The following is a 25,293-nucleotide window of genomic DNA, read 5'->3' on the forward strand; positions in this document are numbered from 1 at the left end:
ATAAACCAAACATCCCTATATTTATAACAGGGTCAAAGCTAAAATTAGTTTTCTCTTGTAATTTTGAAGATAAGAATAATGTGTATGAAATTCATCATTTCTAGAGGAAGGAAAGGATAAGTCCAACATGAATAATTTTCTAAACTACTAAATAGAAGAAAAGAATAAAACAACTATTATGTGGCAGTGGTACTAATTCAAAATAGACCTTTAATGTTACAACTTACAATTAAATAAATATGCTAGAGGCATATAAAAAAGACAAATATTCAAATAAGACGGTCACACGGTAAGATCTTCTCTATTGAGTTGCTTCAACGTACATTTAATTGTTTTAAAGAGATAATTTTGTTATATTTTGAGAGTAATACTTATAATCTTTACATGATTATTTATAACCTTAAAATAATTAATAAAGAATTAATTTAATTATATAGGTTTATCTCATGATGAAATAATATGGTATAACGAAAAAAGCCAATTAAAAACGTATCAATCAATTCATATAAAATGGGAGAATAATAGTCATAAAACATCAAAAAAGACTCCAAAGCTACTTGATCAACCCATGTTCTTTCACATTATCCAATACCATCCAATATCCAAACACCATAATAAGTAACCCAATTAAATCTCAATCTCTTTTGTCTATTTTATTCTTCTTTTCTTTCTCTCTATTCTCCTACAATGATTAATACAAACGACCACCATAATCAGCATGATCATCAACATCAAGAACCAATCACCACCGACGATATCAAAACTCCCCTTCTTCCAATCAATATCAACGGTAATGAAGAGGTTTCCACCTCACTTATCCTGTCCCTTGCCACACCTAATACATTGTTCATCCTTTTAGGACCCTTGTTATGTGGGGTAATATGCTTGTTTGTTAAGGTAGGCGAGTTAGACTCAAGTAGGAATATGTTGGGTGTTCTTGTGTGGATTTTTACGTGGTGGCTAACCCAGGCGGTTCCGATGCCGGTAACATCCATGTCGCCGTTGTTCCTTTTTCCGATGTTCGGAATATCGTCGGCAGATATGGTTGCTAAGTCTTATATGGATGATGTTATCTCTCTTGTGCTTGGTAGCTTCATTCTTGCTCTTGCCGTTGAACATTATTGTATTCATAAGAGACTTGCCTTGAATGTAAGTCCTACTCCTACATTATGTTGGTTGAATTCTTGTCATTTTACATACTTTTTTTAGTTTTTTATTTACGGGACTGTTTGATCGCTAAAATTGTTAGGTTGAAATTATTAATTAGTTTGACTAGTTAAAAGCATGGACTTATAAGCTTATAAACTTTTACGGAGAGATTCAATAAATTTAATTATTAGTCGTTGTTGCCTTCTAATTTAAAATAATAAATTAAAAAGTCAAAAACTAATTAAAAAGCTATTTAATTTATGATTTTGGATTTAAATTAGTTTTTTACCTAACTTAAAAATTACATTTACTAAATGAGTATTTTTAACTGTTTACCAATTAAAAGATTTAAATTTAAAAATTAATAAAAACTATTTATCAAAAAGTATCCTATTTAAGTTGGCAAAACATTCAGTGACTCTGGTCAAATAACATTTTAAAATAGCTCAAGTATAATATTTGTTGATGAAATTTGACATCTATGACGATGTTGAATGGAATATTTCCATTTTAAAAAGCTTTTTGATTAAATTTAGATTTTAAATAAAATTGAACTTGATTCAATTGATGTGACTGTAAGGTTTTATTATCCTATTGTCATTTAGAGCGAAATTTGAAGATCATATATACATAAACTAGATTTTATTAATGATACCGAAAATATATTTATTTTCGACATTTTACTTTTAAGTTATAGTCTATTATAACAGAAATAATTAAAATACAAATATTTTACGCGATCGAAATAAAGTACAATATTGTTGTCTTGCATTTTAACACAAAATTAGGCCACCTAAGTTAGTTCCACACTTTAAAAGGTTTCATTATTAGGCATTAGATTGATACCACTAGATAGGATAAGTATCATCTTTAACTTCCCACCTAACACTTTTATCACCTTCTCTATCAAATAGCTAAATCATTTGCCAAAATAAATATTCATCACGACTCCATACTATATGGAAGTATAATATTTATCGGCCAGTCTAAAAATGAAACTGCTTTATTATAAGATGAACTCATATAATTAATTTATTTTTTTAATTGATTACTTTAATATTGTAAGTGATCAAGTTAAAGTTATAATTAATCTGAGTATAAAATGTGATTACTTTAAAGTTATAAGTGTATAATAATTATAATATTTGATTTGCCCAATAAACGTAATCTCACCAATCACCTTGAGACTTTCTCATTTAAGAATTCGTGTTAGCAATTTAACATATTAACATTAAATATTTTATTTCTTTAATATTAATATTTTTTCTTTATTTATGCTCTCTTGTGATTTAACAATTTACATATCTGTTATTTAATTATTATTATTATTATTATTATTATTATTATTATTATTATTATTATTATTTACTTTTTCTCTTCTTTACTTCTTCTCATTTTCAAAATCAATGTTGAACTAATTGAGACATTTAATTAAAATAAAAAAAATAAAAGGGAGCATATAATAAAATTTTATATGACTACTTATTCTAACATTGAATAGTGGTAAGCAATTATTTTGGTTAATCAATTACGTTTAGGACTTTTATTTCTTTCTTCTTTGTTTTCTTATTGTACATTTGTATTCTCTGCTATATCATATGGGACAGCCGGACAGCCAAGATGGTCATAACTCATAAATTGCTGTGCAGGGTAGAGGTCTTCATGTAAACCTTTTTCTTTAATTTGACTAAACCTTATTAATTTACAATTATTTTAAGAAACTAACTTCAATTTGACCATTTAATATAGAAAAAATTCATGAAAGAACACATAATTTTTAACTATATGATCACGAAGATTACATTATAGGTCTATATTATTAAATGTCGCTCTCTTTATAGTCAGTGTATCCTATTGAGGACCCATTCACAAAAACTATAATTAATGCATTCGATATTAAGTATGTACATATGTATTGCTTAATTATGTTTATTCAATATTCATATATGCATCATCAATTATATTATCATACTATTTTATTACTCTATTAGTTAAGGTAGTGTTTGACAAAATAGATTTCATTTGAAAATAAGGGAATTTAATTTTGGCATCCAAATTCAAGAATTGTAAATAACACCTATATATTTGAAATTTGCAAATTTTGATACTTGACTCATTTTACATTGTTATTAGAATTCTATGAAATTGACTCAATTTCACAATTCCAAATTCAAGATTTTGCCAAACATAATATTTAGGCCAATTCTACATTTGAAAATGAATTCCAAGTTGCCTAACATACCATGTGAATTTAAAAAAATTGAAAATAATTTTTGATACTTGAAAATAAATATTTATAATCATTTTAAATATAAACTTTATTAACCATAAAATTATAACAGAAATCCGTGCAATGCGTGGAAACATATACTAGTTATCTAACAATCACATACAGTATAATATTCTATATATTATAAATTATAAGTTAGAAAATATGATATTTCCGTAGCATTATCCTTATTAGTCCAAAATGTGTGATAAGCATCGCAGATAACTCTATTATTTTGTGGAGACCCGGTAAATCCACCGTTCCTCCTCCTTGGGATTTGTGCAACGACCGCATTCGTCAGCATGTGGATGCACAACGTGGCGGCTGCTGTCATGATGATGCCTGTGGCCACAGGCATCCTACAGCGTCTTCCCACGACTAGAACGGCCCAAAACGACGCCGTAGACAAGTATTGTAGGGCAGTTGTTTTAGGGGTTATATACTCAGCTGCTATTGGTGGGATGTCAACGTTGACTGGGACAGGTGTCAATCTGATATTGGTGGGGATGTGGAAGAGTTATTTTCCTGCAGCAAATCCAATAAGTTTTAATACATGGTTTTTCTTTGGGTTCCCATTGGCACTCATTATATTCTTCTTTTTTTGGGGTGTTCTTTGTTGCTTGTATTGCAAAAGAGGGACATCAAGGGCTCTTGCTAATTATTTGGACAAGGGTCATCTCAAAAGAGAACTTGAATTGTTAGGTAATGTATGCTCCTACTTCCTTCGTTATGAAATACTTGCTACATTTCGTTTTGGGCACTATTTATCGTTCAAGTTTATTTTGTATATTGTGGCTAATATGTAAGTAAAAATATAGTCAAGCGGGATCTTGTTTGAATCGTTTAATCGTATGCTTTCATAATATTAACTTTTTATAATTTCTAGAAGTTCATAAGTCAACATATAAAATGAATAAAATAACACATTGGATTGCGTAAAAAATCAAATGTAGCAAGTATAATGGAACGGAGGAAGTATTTCATAAGGTTACTTATTTAACAAGTAACCCCTTGTATGAGATTATCTCACCATGAGACGAGTCAATACAAAAAGTTTATTATGCTAAAAGTTTCTATTATTAGGCTATTTAAACCAAATATGGGGCACGTTTCACGGCGAGACCGACTCCTTAAAAAAATTTGTGTTCAAGTAATGCTCTTATTAATCAAAGCCCAATAATATGTTATATACTCTAGCTATCACGCCCCCTCATATAAAAATTCTTTGATATTGAATTTGGATGCAACATAAAGTTTGAATTCGTAACATTTTGTTACATTGACTTCTGATATATTGTAAAAAGATGAACTCAATTAAAATTTTAAATTATTGATTGTAATCATAAAATAGTTACATATACTCTATTATCATATTAGTTTGTTTGAATTGAATTTCAAACTTATAATATATATATATATATATATATATATATATATATATATATATATATATATATTAAGTTTAGACTTAACTAAACTAATTTTGAATTTTTGATGACCCCTTTTCTTATCCAAAAGTACAAGGTGGGCATTCTTTTATGCTTATATTATGTGTATAAGTGAAGTGTTATGATGATATTGACCTCGAAGCTTATCCAATTTGATTATTTGACCTTTGGATTTTGTCAAAAGATGTTCAACTATGTATTGATTATGCATTCTTTTTCCATCCCTTGGTGACACAGGCCCTATGTCTTTTGCTGAAAAGATGGTGTTGTTTGTCTTTTCGGTAAGGTTTAACTCTTAATTTTTCTCTGTTTAAGCTACATAATTAAATTCATATAACACTCAAGATCAATCCCCACTTAGCCTACTAGTTGACGCCTTTTCTTTTTAATTATTAAAATTTACCTAGAATAATTAAATATTTTCATGATTTTTCTATAATAATTTCACTTATTAATTAACCATGAATAATTCCAACTTTTAGAGGTATATGTCTATAGTAAACTTAGGTAACCGATTGACTTGCTATAATAGGTAATTTACCAAAAAAGTAAATCGAAAATTAATGTAAAATTAGAAAAAACTTTTGAACATTTACATAAAAATTTTTGAATGATAAAAAAAATCATAATTTTTTTAAACAATTTTAAATATTTTTTTTATATTTTATTTTAACTTTTTTTTTAAAAAAATAAAACTTGTTATAGCAAGTCACGGGTTACCTAAGTTTACTTTTAAGCAAATAGCCCTTAAAGTTGAGATTATTTATGGTTAAACAATAAGTGGAGTTATTATGGAAAAATCATAAAAAGGTTGGATTATTTTTAGATAATTTTTCTTTTTAATTATTGTTGTAACATAAGGAATAATTTGATTTCTCTTTATCTGTAGAGATATAACAAACTCAAAAAAAAAAAAAAAAAAAAAAAACTACATTTTATTCTTTTATTGTAAAATAATGTCCCAAATAATGTTAATTGCTATGAGGGATTAAAAAAGTAATATATATTGTGATAGATAAGGTCTTGATCTTTTTATATCAACTTTTGAGTTTTGTCAAACTAAAATTTATCTATACATTTCACGTCTAATTAAAAAAGTTGTAGAATATTTTGATGCTCAATTATAAATATTTTTATGACGCGCCATTTTTAATCTTTGTAATTATTCTCTTACAAAGTGAAGTCATAAATTTGATTTTGATTGAATTTGTTTTTGCACAAATTTGATTTATTTTTCTAGTCGAAAAAAATAAAAATTATTGTTTAAGTTACTTTTTATAAGAGATTTTCTTTCAGTGAATGCCAAATAAAGAATTCATATTTTCATAATATATATTAGATGAATTATTTAATCTAAGTATAAAGCATGTCTCTAGATAAGACTGCATCGCATAAAAATTTATGCTTGCTTTAAAGCTAGAAGAACAAAACCCAACTATGAACATATATATATATATATATATATATATATATATATATATATATATATATAACATAACTTTCACAAATTTGTTAAATATGTTTTCTTCTCCTTGGATGAATTTAGGTTCTAATAGTTCTATGGATGACAAGGAACTTAACAGATGACCTTCCTGGATGGGGAGCTCTGTTTAAGGGAAGAGCTGGTGATGGCACTGCTAGTGTGAGTACACATACTTATTGTCTACAATTATGCAAGTATTTAATATACTTTCTTTGTTCTAAAATACTCGCTACATTAAATTTATTAGTATCATTCATCTTGAAACTTATTTTATATATTGCACGCGGTTAATATGTAAGAAAATAATAGTCAAGTGAGATCTTGTTTGAATTGTCTAATCGCATACTTTTATAATACTGCCTCCTATTCAGCATAAATGTCCCATTTGACTTTTCACACTTGCCGAGACAACATTTTAACCCTTAATATCTTAAATTATTCTTAATTAAAAATTATAAAAAGTTGATATTAATAATCCTTGTATTGAGACGAATCAAACAAGATCCCACATGACTATATTTTAACTTATAGATTAAGAGTAAAATACAAATTAAGAGTGATAAGTGAATAGTGCCAAAAATCAAATGGGACATTTAGGCTGAATAAGAGGTAGTATTAACTTTTTATAATTTTTAGTTAAGCATAGTTTAAGATATAAATGATCAAAATTAAGCATTAAATTACGTAAAAAATGAAATATAGCAGTATAATAGAATTTGAAAAAATATGTATGTATATGTATACTCCCTATAAATAGATAATATATAGTACTTAAATTTAGTTATTGTAATGTTTAGGTATTGATGGCAACTTTATTATTCATAATACCAAACAAAGGGAGAAAGGGAGAAAAACTAATGGATTGGAGCAAGTGCAAAAAACTACCTTGGAACATAGTCCTCTTACTAGGAGCCGGTTTTGCCATCGCTGATGGCGTCCGCACAAGCGGCCTTGCAGATGTCATGTCAAAAGCGCTGGACTTTCTCGAGGCTGCACCATTTTGGGGCATCGCTCCAGCAGTGTGCCTCATTGGTGGAATCATAACCGAGTTTACCTCGAACAACGCGACCACAACATTGTTGGTCCCGTTGCTGATCCAAATAGCCCAAACCATGCATTTGCATCCTCTATTGCTCATGGTTCCTGGGGCAATTGGAGCTCAATTTGCTTATTTGCTTCCTACTGGGACTCCTTCTAATATTGTTGGGTTTTCTACTGGCCATATTGAAATCAAGGATATGCTCAAAGTTGGCTTCCCTTTGAAGATTTTTGGGACTATAGCTCTTTCTATTCTAATGCCTACTCTTGGTAAGCAACTTTAACATAGCTCTTCATATTTTAATTATTTTAATACTCTTAGTTTATCAAGTACATGGAAGAAAATTAATTCTTTTCTCAGTTGGATTGGATATTATTTTCTCATTTAACTTTCGTCTTATTTCAGTCTGCCATATAAATGATATAATAAAGGAAAAATTATTTAGAATAATCAACTTTTTTATGATTTTATTACAATAATCCAACTTATTGATTAACCTGGAATAAACCCAATTTTAGAGGTATTTGCTTAGAGTAAACTCGGCAATCAGATGACTTACTATTAGTAATTTTTTTATTTTTAAAAAAAGATAAATTAAATTAAAATATCAAAAAAATATTTAAAAAATGTTAAAAAAGATTTATGATTTTTATGTATTTTTTTAAATTTTTCTCTAATTTTTACATTAATTTTCAATTTGCTTTTTTGGTGAATTACCTACTATAGCTAGTATTCAGGTTATTTAAGTTTACTCTAGGTAAATATCCCTTAAATTGGTATTATTCATAGTTAATCAATATATAAGATTATTATAAGAAAATCATGAAAAAGTTTCATTATTCTAGAGGAAAAATTAGATGATAATTTTTTTAATTTTCTGTTTTTATATTGAAATTCTAGGAAATAAGTTTAAGACTCTAACTGCATACTTTCTTTTGTATAGGAGCCTACGTTTTTGGAACGGATAAACCAATGGAATACCCATTAGCTTGGCGCACTTCATGATTTTCAAGTGCACTCTATAATTTGTAAATCCGTATCATATATTTATACCAAACAAAATAAAGATAATAACAAGAGAAAAAAAATGGAGGACAGATTCCTTAACTTCATTCCAATTCCTTGAATTGAAGGACTTTTTTTATTTGGATAACAAAAGGAAGGGAAGGCAAATAACCATGGGCGAGTTTGGAATTTGAAGATGGAAGGAGAGGAATTTGAAGAGGATGGATTGAAAATAGATTTCTAAGGGGATAGATGAAATAAAGGGGATACAAGAAATAAATGCCATATGGTAACCTGCATTAGCCGATTACTGATTCCTAAGAGGTGCTACGACCAAAAATAGTGGAAAGGTGGGATTATTCATAAATAATCGATAGTACGGATTATTCACAGCGGTTCGTCAATAAATTGAATTATTCCCGATAATTTTTTCTAATTTTTTTTGTATATTTTTATGGTAACTGTGTATATGTAGTACATTTTTATATTGGAGTTTGGACTTATAATTCGTGTTGTCTTTTTTTTTTTTTCGGGGTTTGACACCCCAAATGTCGGAAAGAGAGTTAGAGAAAAGACACCCATACAACTTGCAACAATGATAAGATTGGAAGGATATAATAATGGTAAATATAGACAATATATTAAATGGGTTGAAACTTGAAAGGGTTAAAACTAAAGCCATTAATAAAGTCAGTGCCATATAATTCACCCATAAGGTTATCAACTAGTCTTGGATGAGACGGCCACATGATGAGACCATTAATTTGGACCGGTCCAATTCGCGTGTGTAACAACCTGCGCATTTTTTTTATTTTTTAGGCATTTTTCAATTTTGATTTTAAAGGTCTCAATTTTAACCTTAAAGGTGTCAATTTTCAAAAATTAATGTCTTTAAGGTCAAAACTGATAAATATCCAAAAAATTGAAATGTTGTTACACGTAAGAATTGAGCCCGCCCAAATTAACGATTTCATAATGAGACCATCTCGTCCAAGTTTTTGTGTAAGGCTATATGTGCCTCGACCCCAAAAAGAAAACTCATTATGCTTGTCTAATTTTCTTTTTCACTACTTCTATTCACTTCCTTTGTCTATCCTGATTATGTGTTATGTGACTTATGTCTATCAAATAAATTTGGTTGGATTTAAGTTCGGATCATGTATAAACAGATATGAACCCCCTTGTTTTTAACCTTATTGGTTTAGGTAATTGTATTGAATATCACAAGTCACAACCTTGACCTAATATGATTAGGTCAACTAAGTTTCAATCCACTTAACACATTTAGAGTTTTTGTTTTAATTTTAGAATTTTTAAATTGATTATGTATTATTTTTTCACAAATTCTTGTGAGAGACGTTCTCGTTAAGAGACTTTCTCTAATTGGGCCGGCCTATAAAGAAAAATATAAAGTAAGTTACTCGGTGAACATTAAGGATATTGTAAGTATGGATTAAGCATATGTTAGGTAAGCACTAAAAATGATGTCAGTAGGCATTAAGGATGATGTAAGTAGGTATTAAGGATGATGTAAGTAGGCATTAAAGATACAGTAATTCAATAAGTAGGCATAATCTTTAATGGGCCGGCCTGAGGGACATTTCTCAGAGAGACGATTTCTCAGGAGACCGACTGTTATCTTTTAGGCCTTAGTTTTTTCATTTAAGATTTGTATTTACTATGAAAAATAAGAAAATCTTAAATGAATTAAGTACTCGGGTTATACTTATTGATTTAACTTGAAATTAACTCATTTAATTAACAAACAGTTTCCTGAGAGACCGTCTTTTTTGAGAGACGTCTCTCAGGCCCAACTCTTTAAAGCTTAATAAACTAAAAGGTAATATGACCTCACCAATTTAGAGTGGTCTTTCGAAAAGACTGTCTGTCACGAGAATTTGTGTTTAATTAAATGTATTATATATGTTTGTTTCAGGGTTTAAAATTTTGACCTTAGACCAACTCATTTAATAAACGGATCAAGTCGAATCGAGACCTTTAATTAATTCGATCAAAAGTCACAATAAAACCTTCTTATTTCAGTTTAGTTTGAAGTCAGATTAATCTTATGTATTACCCAAACATACTCGCTCAATAATTTAAAAATGGGCTATCACTTATCATAGACACATGAAACGGTTGCGTTTTTAAATTGTTATTAAAGTAATTTGAATAATTATATTGAGTTAGAAAATACCCACACAGATATGTGTGGTTGATTAGGCTTACATTCACAATTATAAGTGTGGGTAATTTTTAACACATATTTGAGTTTTTTGCGTTTAAATTTGGCTTTTTTTAAGTATAAGTAAGATTATTTTACCACACATAAAAAGCGTGGCTAAATTTTATATTATACATACTTTTAATTAAGTGTGGGTAAATAAGTGTTAATAAATACATTTTTTTTAAGTAAATACGACAATGTGAATCTAGATAGGCAATGTTTGAATTTCTGCAAATGTGAAAGGTATAATTATTAAAAAAAATATGATTAAGTGTAAAATTAGCTCCCCTAAGCAAAAAAAAAAAAACTGAGAAGCTTTAAATTGGAGGTTCTAATTTTTAGCCTTTATAAAAACCTAGTTTTGAACTTTAGAAGTATTATTGTTAGGTTAAAATTACTTTTTATAGAAAATTGAAGTTTAAATATTTTACTTTTCGGCACCAAAAAATATTTTACTTTTCAATTATCATTGAAAAATCTCATTTTCAATATCAATTTTGGTAATATCGATATTAATTGATTACTCCCCCTCTCCCATTGAAATAATATTATTTGATTTCAGAAGCTCTCACATAAATGAATCATATACTGCAATTTCATATGAACGGACGAAGTATATGATTAGCTGTAGAAGGTAAGTTTACCATAAAGATTTATTTGTTAATATCAAATTTGATTAGAGTCATTTCCTTAAATTACTAATATGAACTAAAAATTGAGAGTTCTAGAGATACTATTTCTATTCAATATCTATTTTGATTTGGTTATCTTGTTAATTGTTTTATATTTTATAATAAAAATAGGAGTATAATATCTAATATCACCTAATTATGAATATTTTGCTTGATTTATTGATAATTACATTGCCAAATAGAGTCAATATTTAAAATTTAATGGCTAAATTATAGAAATTCCTAATTATTCATTGTAATTTGTAATTATCAGTTTATCAAAAAAGGTAAAATAAATAGCAATAAAGTAAAAAAAAATTAAAATCCTAAAACCACACCTTATCAAATCTTCTATATAAGATTGAAATTCTTACTTGAGACCGTCTTTATAAAAGGCGTCTCAAGTTTGGGTCAGCCTAATTTTTAAATTAAAAAAAAAATAAACTTTTTAAATAATACTTTTTAACTTCTATTTTCAGTTTTCCTTTTTCTATTTCTTAACAAAACTACTTATCTTTTTCTCTTAAACTCGATTTGTGGTTTTTAAGCTCCATCTTCCTTTCTCAAACTCCATTGTTGTTTATTTTCTGTTTATCTTCTTCAGTATTTGCAAAACCATCAAAGTTATGTATTTATACTTCATTTTTATCCATTTCGTTTTTAAAGCTTTCATTTTTATTTTTTTGGGTTGATTGTGTTATATATTAGTTAGATTTACAATTTTCTGATTTTTTTTTAATTAAGCTTCATCAATAGTGTAAATAGTGATGTTGAAGAAGACAACAATATCTACTATTTGAGGCAAATTATTAAAGGCAATTGTGGTTATAACATAATATATTTGATGTTATAACATTATATATTTGGAGTTATAACACAATCAACCCAAAAAAAATGAAAATGAAAGCTTTAAAAACGAAAATAATGACGTATAAATACATAATTTGATAGTTTTGAAAATGTTGAAGAAGATAAATAGAGAATAAACAATAGTTTAAGAAAAAAAGATGGAGATTGAAAACTACAAATAGAGTTTGAGAGATGGAAAAAGAAAAAGGAAAACTAAAAATGAAAGTTAGAAAGCATTGTTAAAAAAATTTAGTTAATTTTTTTTTAAATTTAAAAATTAAATTGAGTAAACTTGACATGTTTTTTTAAAGACAATCTCAAGTAAAAATTTGTATTTATTCATTAATGAAAATGAATTGCCAAGTGTCGTTTTACCGCGTTGCGTCTTGCTATAAATAAATCCCCACAACCACCCACTTTTCCCACATTAAACTCCCTTTCACAATTTCACCGGCCTTTCTCCTTTTCAACCTCCATTCTCCTCAAATCTAGACAAAAATGACCCCCCGCCGCATCCTTCTCGCCTTCTCCCTCCTCGTCGCGATATCCGCCGTTTCTGCCGGCCGTAAACGCGACGCCCTTGTCGGAGGATACAAGTCCATCAAAGATCTCAACGATCCGTACGTTCAAGATGTGGCCAAATTCGCCGTAACAGAACATAACAAAGAAGGAAAAGACCATCTCGAATTGGTCAAAATCATTAAAGGTGAGTCTCAGGTTGTCGCCGGAACTAATTATCGTCTTACAATCGCCGCCAACGATTCTCACCAGTATGAGGCTGTTGTTTATGATAAACCATGGCAACATTACAGGAGTCTCACATCTTTCACTCCTATTTAAAATTTCTATGTTTAATTGTTGATTTGTACTTGAAAAAAATGTTATGAGTGAGATTTTATGATTGCTTCAATGTGATATGAAATAAGAGTGTATTTTTCGTTCTTTGTCGGTTGTAATGTTAATACGAAATCCAATGTGATGATATCGTGAAATTTGTTTTATATAGTACTCATTACTCCCTCTGTAAATATTCTTTAAAAATAATAGTTATGAATCTTTAAAAAAATAAATTTTAAAAAGTAAATAATAAATAAATTTTACAAGATTTCACGTAAATATGTTATTTTTTTTATAGATTGAAAGAGAAAATGTATTTTTTTTTTGAATAATTCATGATTCATGAATAATGAGTTATACGACATTTATATTAGAGATAAAAGATCGTCTTATATGAGATCTGATAATTCTGAATATACTTTTCTACATTGCTGTTTAACACAGCCTTTTACGAGGGGTCTTTCGATTTGTTGTATATACCAACAAATCGATTATAAACCAAACATCATAACTCTAAAATCTCAAGAAAAGATATCAAAATTTAATATATGGGTAGAATCAATCCAATGAATGGATAAAACAACTCTCCTCCCTCCTATAGGGAGAGAATAAATATTTATTCTAATCATATTTAATAAGCTTAAAACTGATAAATTTAGAGGCTTATTATTAACTAAAAGGTTGATGATAAGCTCAAATTAACTATGAGAATTAGGGTTTTTTTAGAGAACAGAGAGAAAAGAAAAGGGAGGTGGTTGGTATTTTGTATGTAAATCGTAGTTAAAGTTTGATATGAAAACAATAAAATTTCTATTTGAGAAGAACATACGAAAACAGAAGGTGTATAGTAAATACTAATTATAAATTAGCAATAAATAAGCAAAATACCATTAATTTTCTCATTGTTGAATTTAACAAATAAGTAAACATAAACTTATTTGATGAATATTTTTAAACAATCTTGTATATTTTCTTATGTTAAATTCTCGAATGAATTTGAGTTTATTTGCACCAGTTATAGAAAATTTATATAAAAATAAATAAAAATAATTTAGTTTATGTTCAATGAATAGAGCAAAAAAGTTAATTTTAGTTTTAATATTTTTCCTTATTTTGGAGTTGCATGCATTACTACATGGTTGTTGGATTATTTTTAAAGCGAAACATGATATTTTTAGATTTTAGGGTTATATACAAAAAAAAAAAATTAAAACAAAAAATTTTGCATTGAATAATGTCAATTTAATATAAAATGTTAAATATATTTTGGAAAAGTTATCGAATGATCATTGCAGTGCATAAAAAAAAATAAAATATAGAATAATACTTATTTTTAGTTGTGTATCATCATAAAATACAACACTTAAATATTATAGAAACGTTTTTAGAGTATGTTCTTTTGAGTGGTACTATATTTTTTATACAAAAAATTAAATGTAAAGGAGTGATATTGTCTGATAAATAGCTATTATATTCGCAAAGATAGCAATTATAAAAAAAATTGAGCTATATATTTTTTCGTCCTAATTTATTTATTATTTCATATTTTATGTTTCATCTATGTTTATATTACCTTTTATATACCACTAGTACTTTGGTTTATTTGTCTAATAAATCTAATCACCATCGTCTCATGGTAAAACTGACTTTTTAAACCAATAAAATAAATATTATAAACTTTTAAATAAGCTATTTAATGTAATTTAAAATTTATTTAGTTTGGATAGAGACATAGAGTAGCATATAGTAACCCTTTCTATACAAGTGGGACGCTTAAATTTGGTACGCGTTGCACCATGGACATATGAATTTCAGTGGGTACATATAGTTTTAGATGTGTGTGAAACCACTAGCTTAAAATGTACTTTATGTGCCCCTCTATTATGCTTATTACATTTGCTACGGAAACAAAATTGGAGTGAATTAAAAAAATTATTAAAAGTGGATAAGTGTGATTTATATAAAGATAAGATTAAAAAATAATTTAAATATGTGAATGCGAATTAAGAAAATCTAATATGATTTATGATTAAAAATAAAATTACAATGAATTTTATTAAACAGATTGAAATAAAAAATAAAGCAAAATTTGAAAATAAAGACCCACTTATTGATTGAAATTAATTAATTTATTAATAATACTATATTATGGGTGAGAGTGAGACTCGTGAGAGGGGTGGGGACATGGGATGGGAATTTGCTGAAAAATGAAGAGTCGAAAAGTCGTGATAATTAAAGAAGACTCAAGAAGTAACGACCACGGTAGGGAAATGTTTTAAGTGTGCACCCATCGTTATGCTATATTCGTCATAATCAAAGACTTTAACGGCGTGCTGTGTGTGTTCTTGTAGGCAAATTGCTGAATTATTGGGAACGTAGGATCATTTTAATGGTTAAAATTCATCTAAATGCAGAGTCGGTCCGGATAAGGTAAAAAAAGGCCTTTACTTAGGGCCCACAAAAAAGTAGATAATTTTTGCCTTTATATACATCGAGCTTGTGATTAATTGTGCATCTAACCAAGTCAAAGTGTTAATGATGATAATTATTACCTTATTTACAAATTATTAAATTAAAAAATGTATGATTATCAACCAAAAAGCGGAGAATTAGTGCCCATAAATTATTTTTCGCCTCGAGTTCCTGAAATCTTATGGCCAACCCGTCTAAATGCTAGCTTATTTGTCATTACTCATTTATAGATTACAAATTTCCAACCCTCGTAGCATAGACTGCATAGTAGGTCATGGCTAAAGACAAAAGAGTAAAGACTCATGAGACTTGAGAGTGATATCAAAATATGGTTACTTTGGCTATTGCATTAATAGAATTAAGAGAGTGATGCAATTATTATAATGCTTAAATATTGGTTAAATTATAATGAATTGATTCCTTGATATGAATCAAAATGTAATTTTTTTACACATTTACAACATAGACTTCGATTTGTTTGTTTTTTTACAACACAGTTGACTACGTGATGTAACCTTATTTTTATATTATGGTCCATAGTCAAAACAAACTTCAATTCTTTGGTTATCATGTATTTTTATAATTGTATGCACTATATTAGTAATTTTTATTAACAAAAAAATTGTACTTTGAAATTAAGAATGAAATTAAGAAAAAAAACTATTTGTATAGAAAAAATATAATTAAAATTTAAAAATGAGATTAAAAGATAAAATGTAAAGTATATTAAGTACAACTCATCTTGTATGAGACTGTCTCATTATGAAACAGACCATATAATTAATTTATTTTTCTAATTTGATTACTTTAAAATTGTAAGTGATTACTTTGATACAACTAAATATACATAACTCGGTCCAATAAAAATAGTCTTACCATAGAACCGTGTCATTTAAGAGCTTGTATTAAGTTTATATATTTTCCTCAACTGCATTTTTTCCTCCCTTTTTCTGATTTTATGTTTTCTAACATTTTTGCAATTCACATTTTTTTTTTCCAAAACAATGCTTGCATGACTCAAATTTTCACTATGTCGCTTGTTCAATATTGTAGCTTTACGGTGTAGCAATAAACTAAATAAATATTGTGGCTTTACAATGTGCACTAAACAAATATTCAAAAGTGAAAAAATAAATAAGAACACCAAGATTTAATAGGCTCACTAATGTTGCTACATTATATGCAAATGATAACATGAAATTGCAAAGTAAAATAATAAATATGTAAGTGTTTCTTATAACGGAATTAAAAGAAAAGCAAACATAAATAATTTGTAATTGAGCAAATTTTGTATAATAAATAGTTTACTAATTCTTAAATGAGACGGCCTCACGATGAAACTATATTTATTAGGTTGACCCAGTATACACTTTTTGTCTTATAGTGATCACTTATAACGCTAAAGTAATCACTTAAGCTTTTAAAATAATTATATTTTATAGGCTTAGAATGATTACTTATAACTTTAAAACGATCAATTACGATCTTTAAGTAATCCATTAAAAAATAGACTAACTATATAGACCCGTCTCATAGTGAGACGGTCTAATACTAAATAATTAGTTTTACAAAACATATATAAAAGTTAGGTCACTTTGAGTTTGATTTTTTTGAAATTCAAATATTGTCCTAACTTTATGTTATTAGAATAGTGACTAGTGAGTTATCGTATGAATTAAGAAATTTGTCTTTGTAATTTTGAGTTTGATTTTTTGAGATTAAAATAAAATACACGATATTATGAGTTGTGATCGAAGATATATAGTCTTAAGGAGCAATTTGCAAATGTATTTTCCGATTTTAGGGCCATACATGGTTATTGTTCTTGATGATGACACTTCTTTGAGAGCTTTATGGGCCATATAAAGACTTAAACGAGCAAATTCCAAATAACATAATTATAATGAGTGTTATATTGAATTCTATTCTCCATCACTTCTCCACATGCATGAACTTGAAGCGTCTATGAAGTTATGGTTAGGTTGAATTATTTGATGTCTTAAATTTACTTCGTTGGGTATGATGATTTGTATGTAGTGTATTGATATTAATTATGATGAAGATGGGAGACTTAAAACTTTATAATATATGTCGAGGCTTTAACCATCAATTTAACTTTTGGTTGAATTGATTCTTTGACATAGTATCAGAAGTCAACGTGACAAAAGATAATAGGTTCAAATCTCAGTTACCCCTCAAACTCTAGTGGAATATTTTGCGCAAGTATAAGGAGGATCAGTACTGCATACACACTTCTAACTCAACGGGTGCTCATTAGTTTAAACTTTTAAAAGATATAATATAAAGATGAATCAAATTTTAAAAATGATATATTTTGAGTTGTTGATATTGAATTATTGATGCAACAATGTATGTTGTAGAGTGTACAAGAAAAGAATCTTATCATTGTTCATGAAGGTTTCGTGCAAAAAAAGGCATGAAAATATTAATTTCAAGACCATTGGGTAAAGTAAATCACATATAATAAGTAATTATGCTAGGGATGTGATTTATATTGATCATCAATATTTAACTTTTGAAATTTTTTTTTTCCAGATTTCATAGAATATCTCATACAAATCGATCTAATTTTCAAGATATCTACTATAATTAAATTCATTAAATAATAGATGTGGATGTTGTTAAGTAAAAGAAGACAAATGCTCACAAACTCATACAAGAAGTGAATTACACAATGTCCGTTTGATATTATTGTAGTATTTTTTTTTTAATTTCAAAGTCATGTAATATATGTTCTTTAAATAAAAAGTTACTCAATTTATTAGGAACATAATGATTAAAAAATTAACAATTAGAAGGGTGTTTGGCAAATGACTGATAGATGGTAGCTAAAAGCTGATAGCTGCTTACATTGACTAATTAAACCAGCTGATTTTAATAACTAGTTTGATCAGCTGATTTTGAACCCGCTGCTATAAGTAGCTTGTTCAAAACAGCTTATTCGTATCAATAAGCTATTTTAACCAACTAATTCACCAAACACTAGTATTAGCTGGTTTTATCACCAACTCTCTATCTCCGCTGCTGTAAGAGTAAAAATCATTTTTTTAATTTTCTATTTTTAATTTGTGATTTAAAAAAGCCAAAAATAAAAAAAATACTACCTCCTATTCCCATTTGTTTTTTTGTTTTTTCACGCAATTCAATGCATTAATTTAATCCTTAATATCTCAAATTATATATAATGATAAATAATAAAAATTAGATAATAGTAATCTTTACATTTAGGCAAATAAAATAAAATGTCAATTAACTATATTTTAACTTATATATTATATACTAATCACAAATCAAATATAAAAAATGATGAATAAATAGTATAATCTAACTCAGAAGGGAGAACGGAGGAAAAGTAATAATTACAAACTGGCCTAGGAGGTTGAGAATTTGAGATTAAGGGGTAGTTGACCACCTCCACAGAATTGTTGATAACAAAATCCCGCAAATATCCTCTTCTTTCCTTTCATGTGCCAACGACACAGGATAAGCGCCAACAAATCAACTCCGTCAAAAGATTAATATCAACAAATGCACCGATGATGAATGATTTTCCTTTCATATCACGAACCCTAGGAGAGAGAACATAGATACCTGCGAAAGTTCCCCATTTCTATTCATCTTCAAAGAGTTTGAGTCTGAAGAATCAATAATCATGAAAGGTCTGTTCAAATCCAAACCTCGAACTCCAGCGGAAATCGTTAGACTCTCCCGGGATCTCCTTACCCAATTTGATATGAATACCATCCGTGAGAGCAAGCGCGAAGAAAAGGTTTTTTTTTTTAAACTAATTTTTTCGTTTTCATGAATCATATTGTTTTTCTATTCATGTGTATCCTCATTTATTTTTGACAAAATCTTGATTATGGTTACCTAGTTGATTCAAGATCATTTGTATAGTATTTTATAATTGATTTGCAATGTTTTTAGTAATATAAATTCTGTACTATTTTTTTTGGTGTAAATAAATAGATTCTATTTGTGGCTTTTCATTCATTTTAGATCTTATGTTTGATTGAATTATCATAAATCTTAAATCTTTTGCTTTGTGCTGTATAACTGTATCTTGCATCATATTTTGTAAAATTTTGTTGTGTACTGTTGACTTGTTCAGCAAAGTTTGAAAGTGTGAACTTCGAACTTTTTTAGACTAGTTGAATTGACACGAGAAGCAAAAGTGGTAGAGAGCAGCCAATGATTCTGATGAGCAGACATAAAGTATAGTATTCTGATGATTTCAAATAAATTTATCCTATAGTTGGACAAGGATAAAGTTAATTTGATCTCAATCCGATCTTTGATTTTGGCTCTAGATTCGTTGTATTACAGTGATTAAACGTTTGTAGTTGGATGTTATACGAGTGGCTCTTATATCAACCTTATTATTGATCTAGATAGCTGAATACATTCATTTAAAAGCATTGGTTTTGAGTGAGTGGTTGCTTGTGATTAGTGTCTCAAACTGCGGGATTGTGGTGTGAATTACGGTTTATGCCTGGTAATTATTCGTAGTAAATCTATACGGATGTAAGGATTCATATCTCATGGAGCGTATCTATTATCTCTCGAAGTGTTCATTTTATCCTATATATTTCTTTTGTTTGTCTCAGTTTAAGCCACATATTTAGGAATTGCTGATGTAATTTTCTTTGTGTGGATTTAAGAGTAGAGACAAATATAATTTTTTTTACGAAATGAATAGTGCAAGTTTTTGGGACTAAAAGCCAAAAGGTGGAGTGTTTGGGTATAATAAAAATAATGGTGCTGCCAAAAAAGTAATGAATCCAATAGAGGCAAACCAACAAGGAAAGGTGCAAGTACTTATGAGTTATGTGCAATTATTTTTGGATGAAGATATTTTCCCCTTTTGTGCGCATATGATAATATTGAGTGGCGGATATGTTTCTTGATGCAAATGTAAAATAGGTATTACTTTCTGTTGTTCAGTTTCTTCTTCTCCTAAGCTTAAAACACTATTACATTTGCATCTTCTTTACTCTTTACCTATTTGTTTCTATTGAAATAAAAGATTTGCCCTTTGGACATTTATCACTATAGTAGTTGTGTACATTCAACCCGCTTTTCATCACCTAGGTGGGAGCCATTTAGGGGTAATGTGAGGCAACATAATGTTTTTATTACACTTGGCTGAATTGAATTCGCTTTCAAACTGCTTGCAGTTGGTGGTGGTTGTTTTTGTAATCAGCCATTGTTGTGTATTGGAGTTTATTTCAAAAGTGAATGCAGCAGGCTTAACCCACCCATATTTTCTCTCCCGTGTTACTTTTAGAGGGGTCTCTTTTAATGTTTGATTTGTTATGAATACGATAAATGTATGATGTGAACTGCTCAATAGCTGTTATATTAATAGCTTCTATGCTTGGGCTTGTTTTACGTCGAAATTCATGTTTCATGAATCAGGATTTTGCTTAAAAGTCAAAACACGTTATTGTTTGTTTAAGTATTGGAATTTTTGTTGGAATAAATAAATGTCATTATGTTAAAATCTTGGAGGATCTGCTTCTCTAGGAAGGAGATACCTTTATAATGGAATGATGCTGCTATTTTATTTCATGGCTTTTATATGCTTCTCTAGGAAGGAGATACCTTTAATCTGTCTTATAAAACCAAACATTTTAGGTTCCAAACAAACATTAAATTTTGATGCATTTCTCTTCCAGATGGCGGAGCTAAGCAAACTCATTCGAGACATGAAATGTATCTTATATGGAAATAGCGAAGCAGAGCCAGTTGCAGAAGCTTGCATGCAGTTAACCCAAGAGTTCTTTAAAGAGAACACATTGCGCCTGCTGATCAATTGCCTTCCCAAATTGAACCTAGAGGTATGCCACTTACCTTCAATTAGGATGAGAAATATGGAGATCTGTGTGATAGTCATCATTATGTGTAGTTTTTATCTTGAGTTTTAACAGTGCTAAAGGTTCTCTTGATCAGACAACTGCTCTTGGGACACATGCATCTTTAATTTTGAGATTGTAGTGTTGTACCAAAAAAAATTTCTGATTGTGTGAAGGTAATCTTTTGCAGGCTCGTAAGGATGCCACTCAAATTGTTGCTAATTTGCAAAGGCAACAAGTGCATTCTCGTCTAATTGCTTCTGATTACCTGGAAAGAAACAAAGATCTGATGGACATTCTTATAGCAGGGTATGTTATTAGGTTGAGAGAATCAGAGCTAAATCTTTTGTTAATGTATAATTTGATTCTGTTTCCGGTTATGTTTCAACTGTTCATACAACACATCCTATTCCTATATAATATGGAAAAATGTTTCTGGGTGTGCTAGATTATGTTTATAATTTATTCTTTTCCTTAGTGATGTATGGAATGTCGTTTTCACTTTGCCCCAATATTTTGTGCGACCTTTACTTTATTCAATTTTTTAAAGTAAGTTAAGAATAGAGGAAATTTGGGTGGTGGTCTGGTCGATGTAGGACCCAACTTTCGAGATAAGTTAAGATAAACGCTTGTGACATCTCACAAAGGATGATTTAACTTCCATAAGTTCTGTTTGTTAGCTCCACTTCTTATCATGTTATCCCAAAGGGTTTCAATTTGTATCTTGTATCAAACATATGATGTCTGATCATTGTTTGTGCACCTGTGCAGATATGAAAACACAGACATGGCCCTGCATTATGGTTCCATGTTGAGGGAGTGCATACGTCATCAAGTTGTGGCTAAGTGAGTATTTTGAATAATGGTAGTTCGGTGTAAATGAAAATTAGCATTCCCCTCTTTATAGGAAGCATTCATGCCTCAGAGTTGACAACTTGGCATTGCGGTTTGGAGAAATACAGTGCTTTCTAATTCGAAAGCTTTTCTTTCAATGTTCTGATTCAATGCCATTATTTTTTGTTGAGCAACGGCCAACATGTAAAGTTACATTTGTGCCTGGAAATCATTTATCGTGGAGTTAGGGAGCTTAATTTACCATCCATCCATATGAACATTGCACTTGCTATGGTCAGCTTGCCATTTTTTGAGATATTCTGTGAAATATTTCTAACAATCTCTATTCATTTCATTACTTAAAAGTGTTGTATGTCTTGAATATACATGCCTTTCAATTTTTATCTTTTATCTTCACAGATATGTATTAGAATCAGAGCATTTGAAGAAATTCTTTGAATTTATTCAGCTTCCAAATTTTGACATTGCTGCTGATGCTGCTGCAACTTTCAAGGTTTGATATCATTCGCTGTTGGAATCTTTTTTTTTCCTTCTTATTTGGGAATGAGTGTGCTAGTACTTTTTAAGATTTTCGTTAGGCATTGTAATGTAAACTACAAGCTTTACACACTTGCCATAGCTTTGTAATATAAACCTGAAATCCTTTCTCGACTATGCCATGCCTGAAATTTTTTCTGAATTAACACTATGCTTGAGTTGGGCTGTAAACTATGTCATCTATCCGACAATTTTGATGCTAATGTGGGATTTGTGGCCATGATGCAGGAACTCTTGACAAGGCATAAATCTACGGTGGCTGAGTTTCTCTCTGTGAACTATGATTGGGTATTCTTGGACTTTACTTTTCATTCCTTTTGTCATGGTTGTTGAATAAGGTTTAAATATTTATGCTGCTATGTGCCATTGCCTATTGCTCGATGTCAAATTGCACCATCATATGTGAGTTATTTTACTCGTATAAGAATCTTGCAAACCTAGGATTAAGAAGCAAGATTTAGGATATAGCTGATACTAGAGAAGTCATTCTGAAAATACATTTCTTCTGCCCAACATTGAAATGTGAAGTTGCCAATATTGTAGTTCTTAAGGTGCTAATTGAACTAGCAAGTGCCTACTTTACTAATCAGTGTAATGCTGTGCAAAGTGTTTGGTACAAAGTAGAAAATGCCATAAAAGAATCATATTCCTTTGTTCAGAAATCAAAAGGAGGGAGGGAAGGACGAGATGTTATCAGTTGTGAGATTGTTGAGGGAGTTTCACTACTGTTTTATTGGTGCCAGCACTGAAATATTATTTATAACTTTGCTTAAGCCTGGATGTAAATGTGACTAAACTCTAATTGAAGGCCTAAAGGGGATTGTCTAAATTACGTTGATTAAAGTTAGAACTCAATGAAATGACTTCTTTCATGTGTGATAACGAGCTTGATGAATATGAAGGTTTTTGCTTGTATGATTGTTGTTTATCTAATTGTTCAAATCATACTTTTTATTCTAATTGTTTGCGTGTATGTGTCCACGATTTGTTCCAGTTTTTTGCCGAGTACAACTCAAAACTCCTGGAATCGAGCAACTACATTACCAGAAGACAAGCCGTAAAGGTATTAGTCCACACTACAGATGACATGTTGTCATGTGGTATTCTTCAGAATTGTTTTCTTACTTTTTTCATTAGCGAATTTGAGTGTTCCCAATGCTTTGGCATTTATTAACTCTTCACAAAATTCAACTAAAGTATCTATTGACAAGGTCCTTTTTTTTTCCCAAAAATGATAGGTGATTGTATATTGATTACCTCAAAGTACTTGCTAATCTTGCCTTGTGTTTTTCAGCTCTTGGGGGACATGTTATTGGATCGTAGCAATGCTGCAACCATGACAAAATATGTGAGCTCAAGGGAAAATCTAAGGATTCTGATGAATCTTCTAAGGGTAATTTAGTATATGCATACTTTTATAATCTTCCATTTGGTGAATTATCTTTTTTCTATGTGAGAGGCAACAAGTGAGGAAGAAAAAGGTTGGTTAGAGGGTTGAGGATTGTATTCGATTTTTCAATATCGTTGTGTGGAAAATCTTTGTCGGAGACGCATCTTGTATAAGCTTAAAGTATCTGAACAATTTGCAAATATGTGTATTTTTCAATGCAGGAGTCAAGCAAGACCATCCAGATAGAAGCATTTCATGTTTTCAAGGTTTGTATATGCAATTTTGCATTTACATTATAAATACTTCAATTGGATTTACTATGTTTAATGAATTTCTATTTTCCAATCAGCTATTTGCTGCAAACCAAAACAAGCCAGCCGACATCGCCAACATCCTTGTTGCAAATAAGAGCAAACTTCTTCGATTACTTGGTGATCTCAAGACTGATAAAGGTATATGATGCAAACTTCTCTATTTTTTTCGTAAGCTTTTTTTCGAAAAGTTCAATATCTGGTCTTTCATACAGCCGTTGTCCTGATTTCTAATGCATTGGCAATTTCGCATTGATATTTTACAGAGGATGAACAGTTTGATGCAGACAAAGCCCAAGTCATGCAGGAAATCGCTTCTCTTGAACCCCGAGAACTGGCATGAGCTTTTTTGTATGTTTTGTATCGTTTCCATTGTTCATTATCTCCAATTATTTTTTCCGTTGTAGCCTTTTATCAAATCACAGCCTGTGAACTCAGTAGATCACTGCTGTCATCTGAAACGCACACAGATCTATATTCTGCAGTCCTTCCTATTGATTGTGCAGCCTCAAGTTCTCAGCATCTTGTAATTTTGAGCGAATATTGAGAACATCTCCTGTATTTAAAGAATAATGTTGAAGGTAAATAAAGTTTAACATGAGGAGTCCAAAGTGAAAATGCATCTTTCTCCAACAAATTGATCTTTGTACACGCTTTTTTTTTTTTTTTTTTTTTTACCATTTCTGAAATTCAGATTAGTCAAAGCACACTTGTCTGGATATCGATTCCATCGAGTTATGGAAGCTTAGTTTGTCTGAATATACTCCATTGACATGAGTATTACTATGTTTTTGTTGATACACTTTTAGAGGTCCTTTTTGAAGTAAGGATTATTGTATGCTGCATCATGAAAGATGTGGTTGGAAATTGGAATA

At 29.5% G+C, this 25,293-nt stretch overlaps 3 protein-coding genes across 3 annotated transcripts; all 3 read left to right on the forward strand.

The window, feature by feature from the left end:
* The first annotated feature begins 437 nt into the window (after positions 1 to 437).
* On the forward strand, positions 438 to 8,899 carry LOC130815294 (tonoplast dicarboxylate transporter). Its single transcript, XM_057681710.1, has 6 exons — positions 438 to 1,149; positions 3,640 to 4,120; positions 5,104 to 5,147; positions 6,413 to 6,508; positions 7,147 to 7,657; positions 8,332 to 8,899. Exons 1-6 carry the CDS (start codon positions 688 to 690, stop codon positions 8,391 to 8,393), a joined length of 1,656 nt encoding a protein of 551 aa, XP_057537693.1. The 5' UTR covers positions 438 to 687; the 3' UTR covers positions 8,394 to 8,899.
* Positions 8,900 to 12,555: 3,656 nt separating this feature from the next.
* Positions 12,556 to 13,141, forward strand: LOC130815296 (cysteine proteinase inhibitor 1). The gene has a single exon (XM_057681712.1). The coding sequence runs from the start codon at positions 12,639 to 12,641 to the stop codon at positions 12,978 to 12,980; it is 342 nt and encodes a 113-aa protein (XP_057537695.1). The 5' UTR covers positions 12,556 to 12,638; the 3' UTR covers positions 12,981 to 13,141.
* A 5,676-nt stretch (positions 13,142 to 18,817) lies between these two features.
* Positions 18,818 to 25,036, forward strand: LOC130815297 (putative MO25-like protein At5g47540). The gene is made up of 11 exons (XM_057681713.1): positions 18,818 to 19,239; positions 21,149 to 21,310; positions 21,516 to 21,634; positions 22,097 to 22,171; positions 22,580 to 22,673; positions 22,946 to 23,005; positions 23,712 to 23,780; positions 24,012 to 24,110; positions 24,329 to 24,373; positions 24,457 to 24,559; positions 24,685 to 25,036. The coding sequence occupies exons 1-11, from the start codon at positions 19,123 to 19,125 to the stop codon at positions 24,759 to 24,761; spliced, it is 1,020 nt and encodes a 339-aa protein (XP_057537696.1). The 5' UTR covers positions 18,818 to 19,122; the 3' UTR covers positions 24,762 to 25,036.
* Positions 25,037 to 25,293: the final 257 nt, after the last annotated feature.

This window comes from Amaranthus tricolor, chromosome 6, assembly GCF_026212465.1.
Source record: "Amaranthus tricolor cultivar Red isolate AtriRed21 chromosome 6, ASM2621246v1, whole genome shotgun sequence".
NCBI lineage: Eukaryota > Viridiplantae > Streptophyta > Magnoliopsida > Caryophyllales > Amaranthaceae > Amaranthus > Amaranthus tricolor.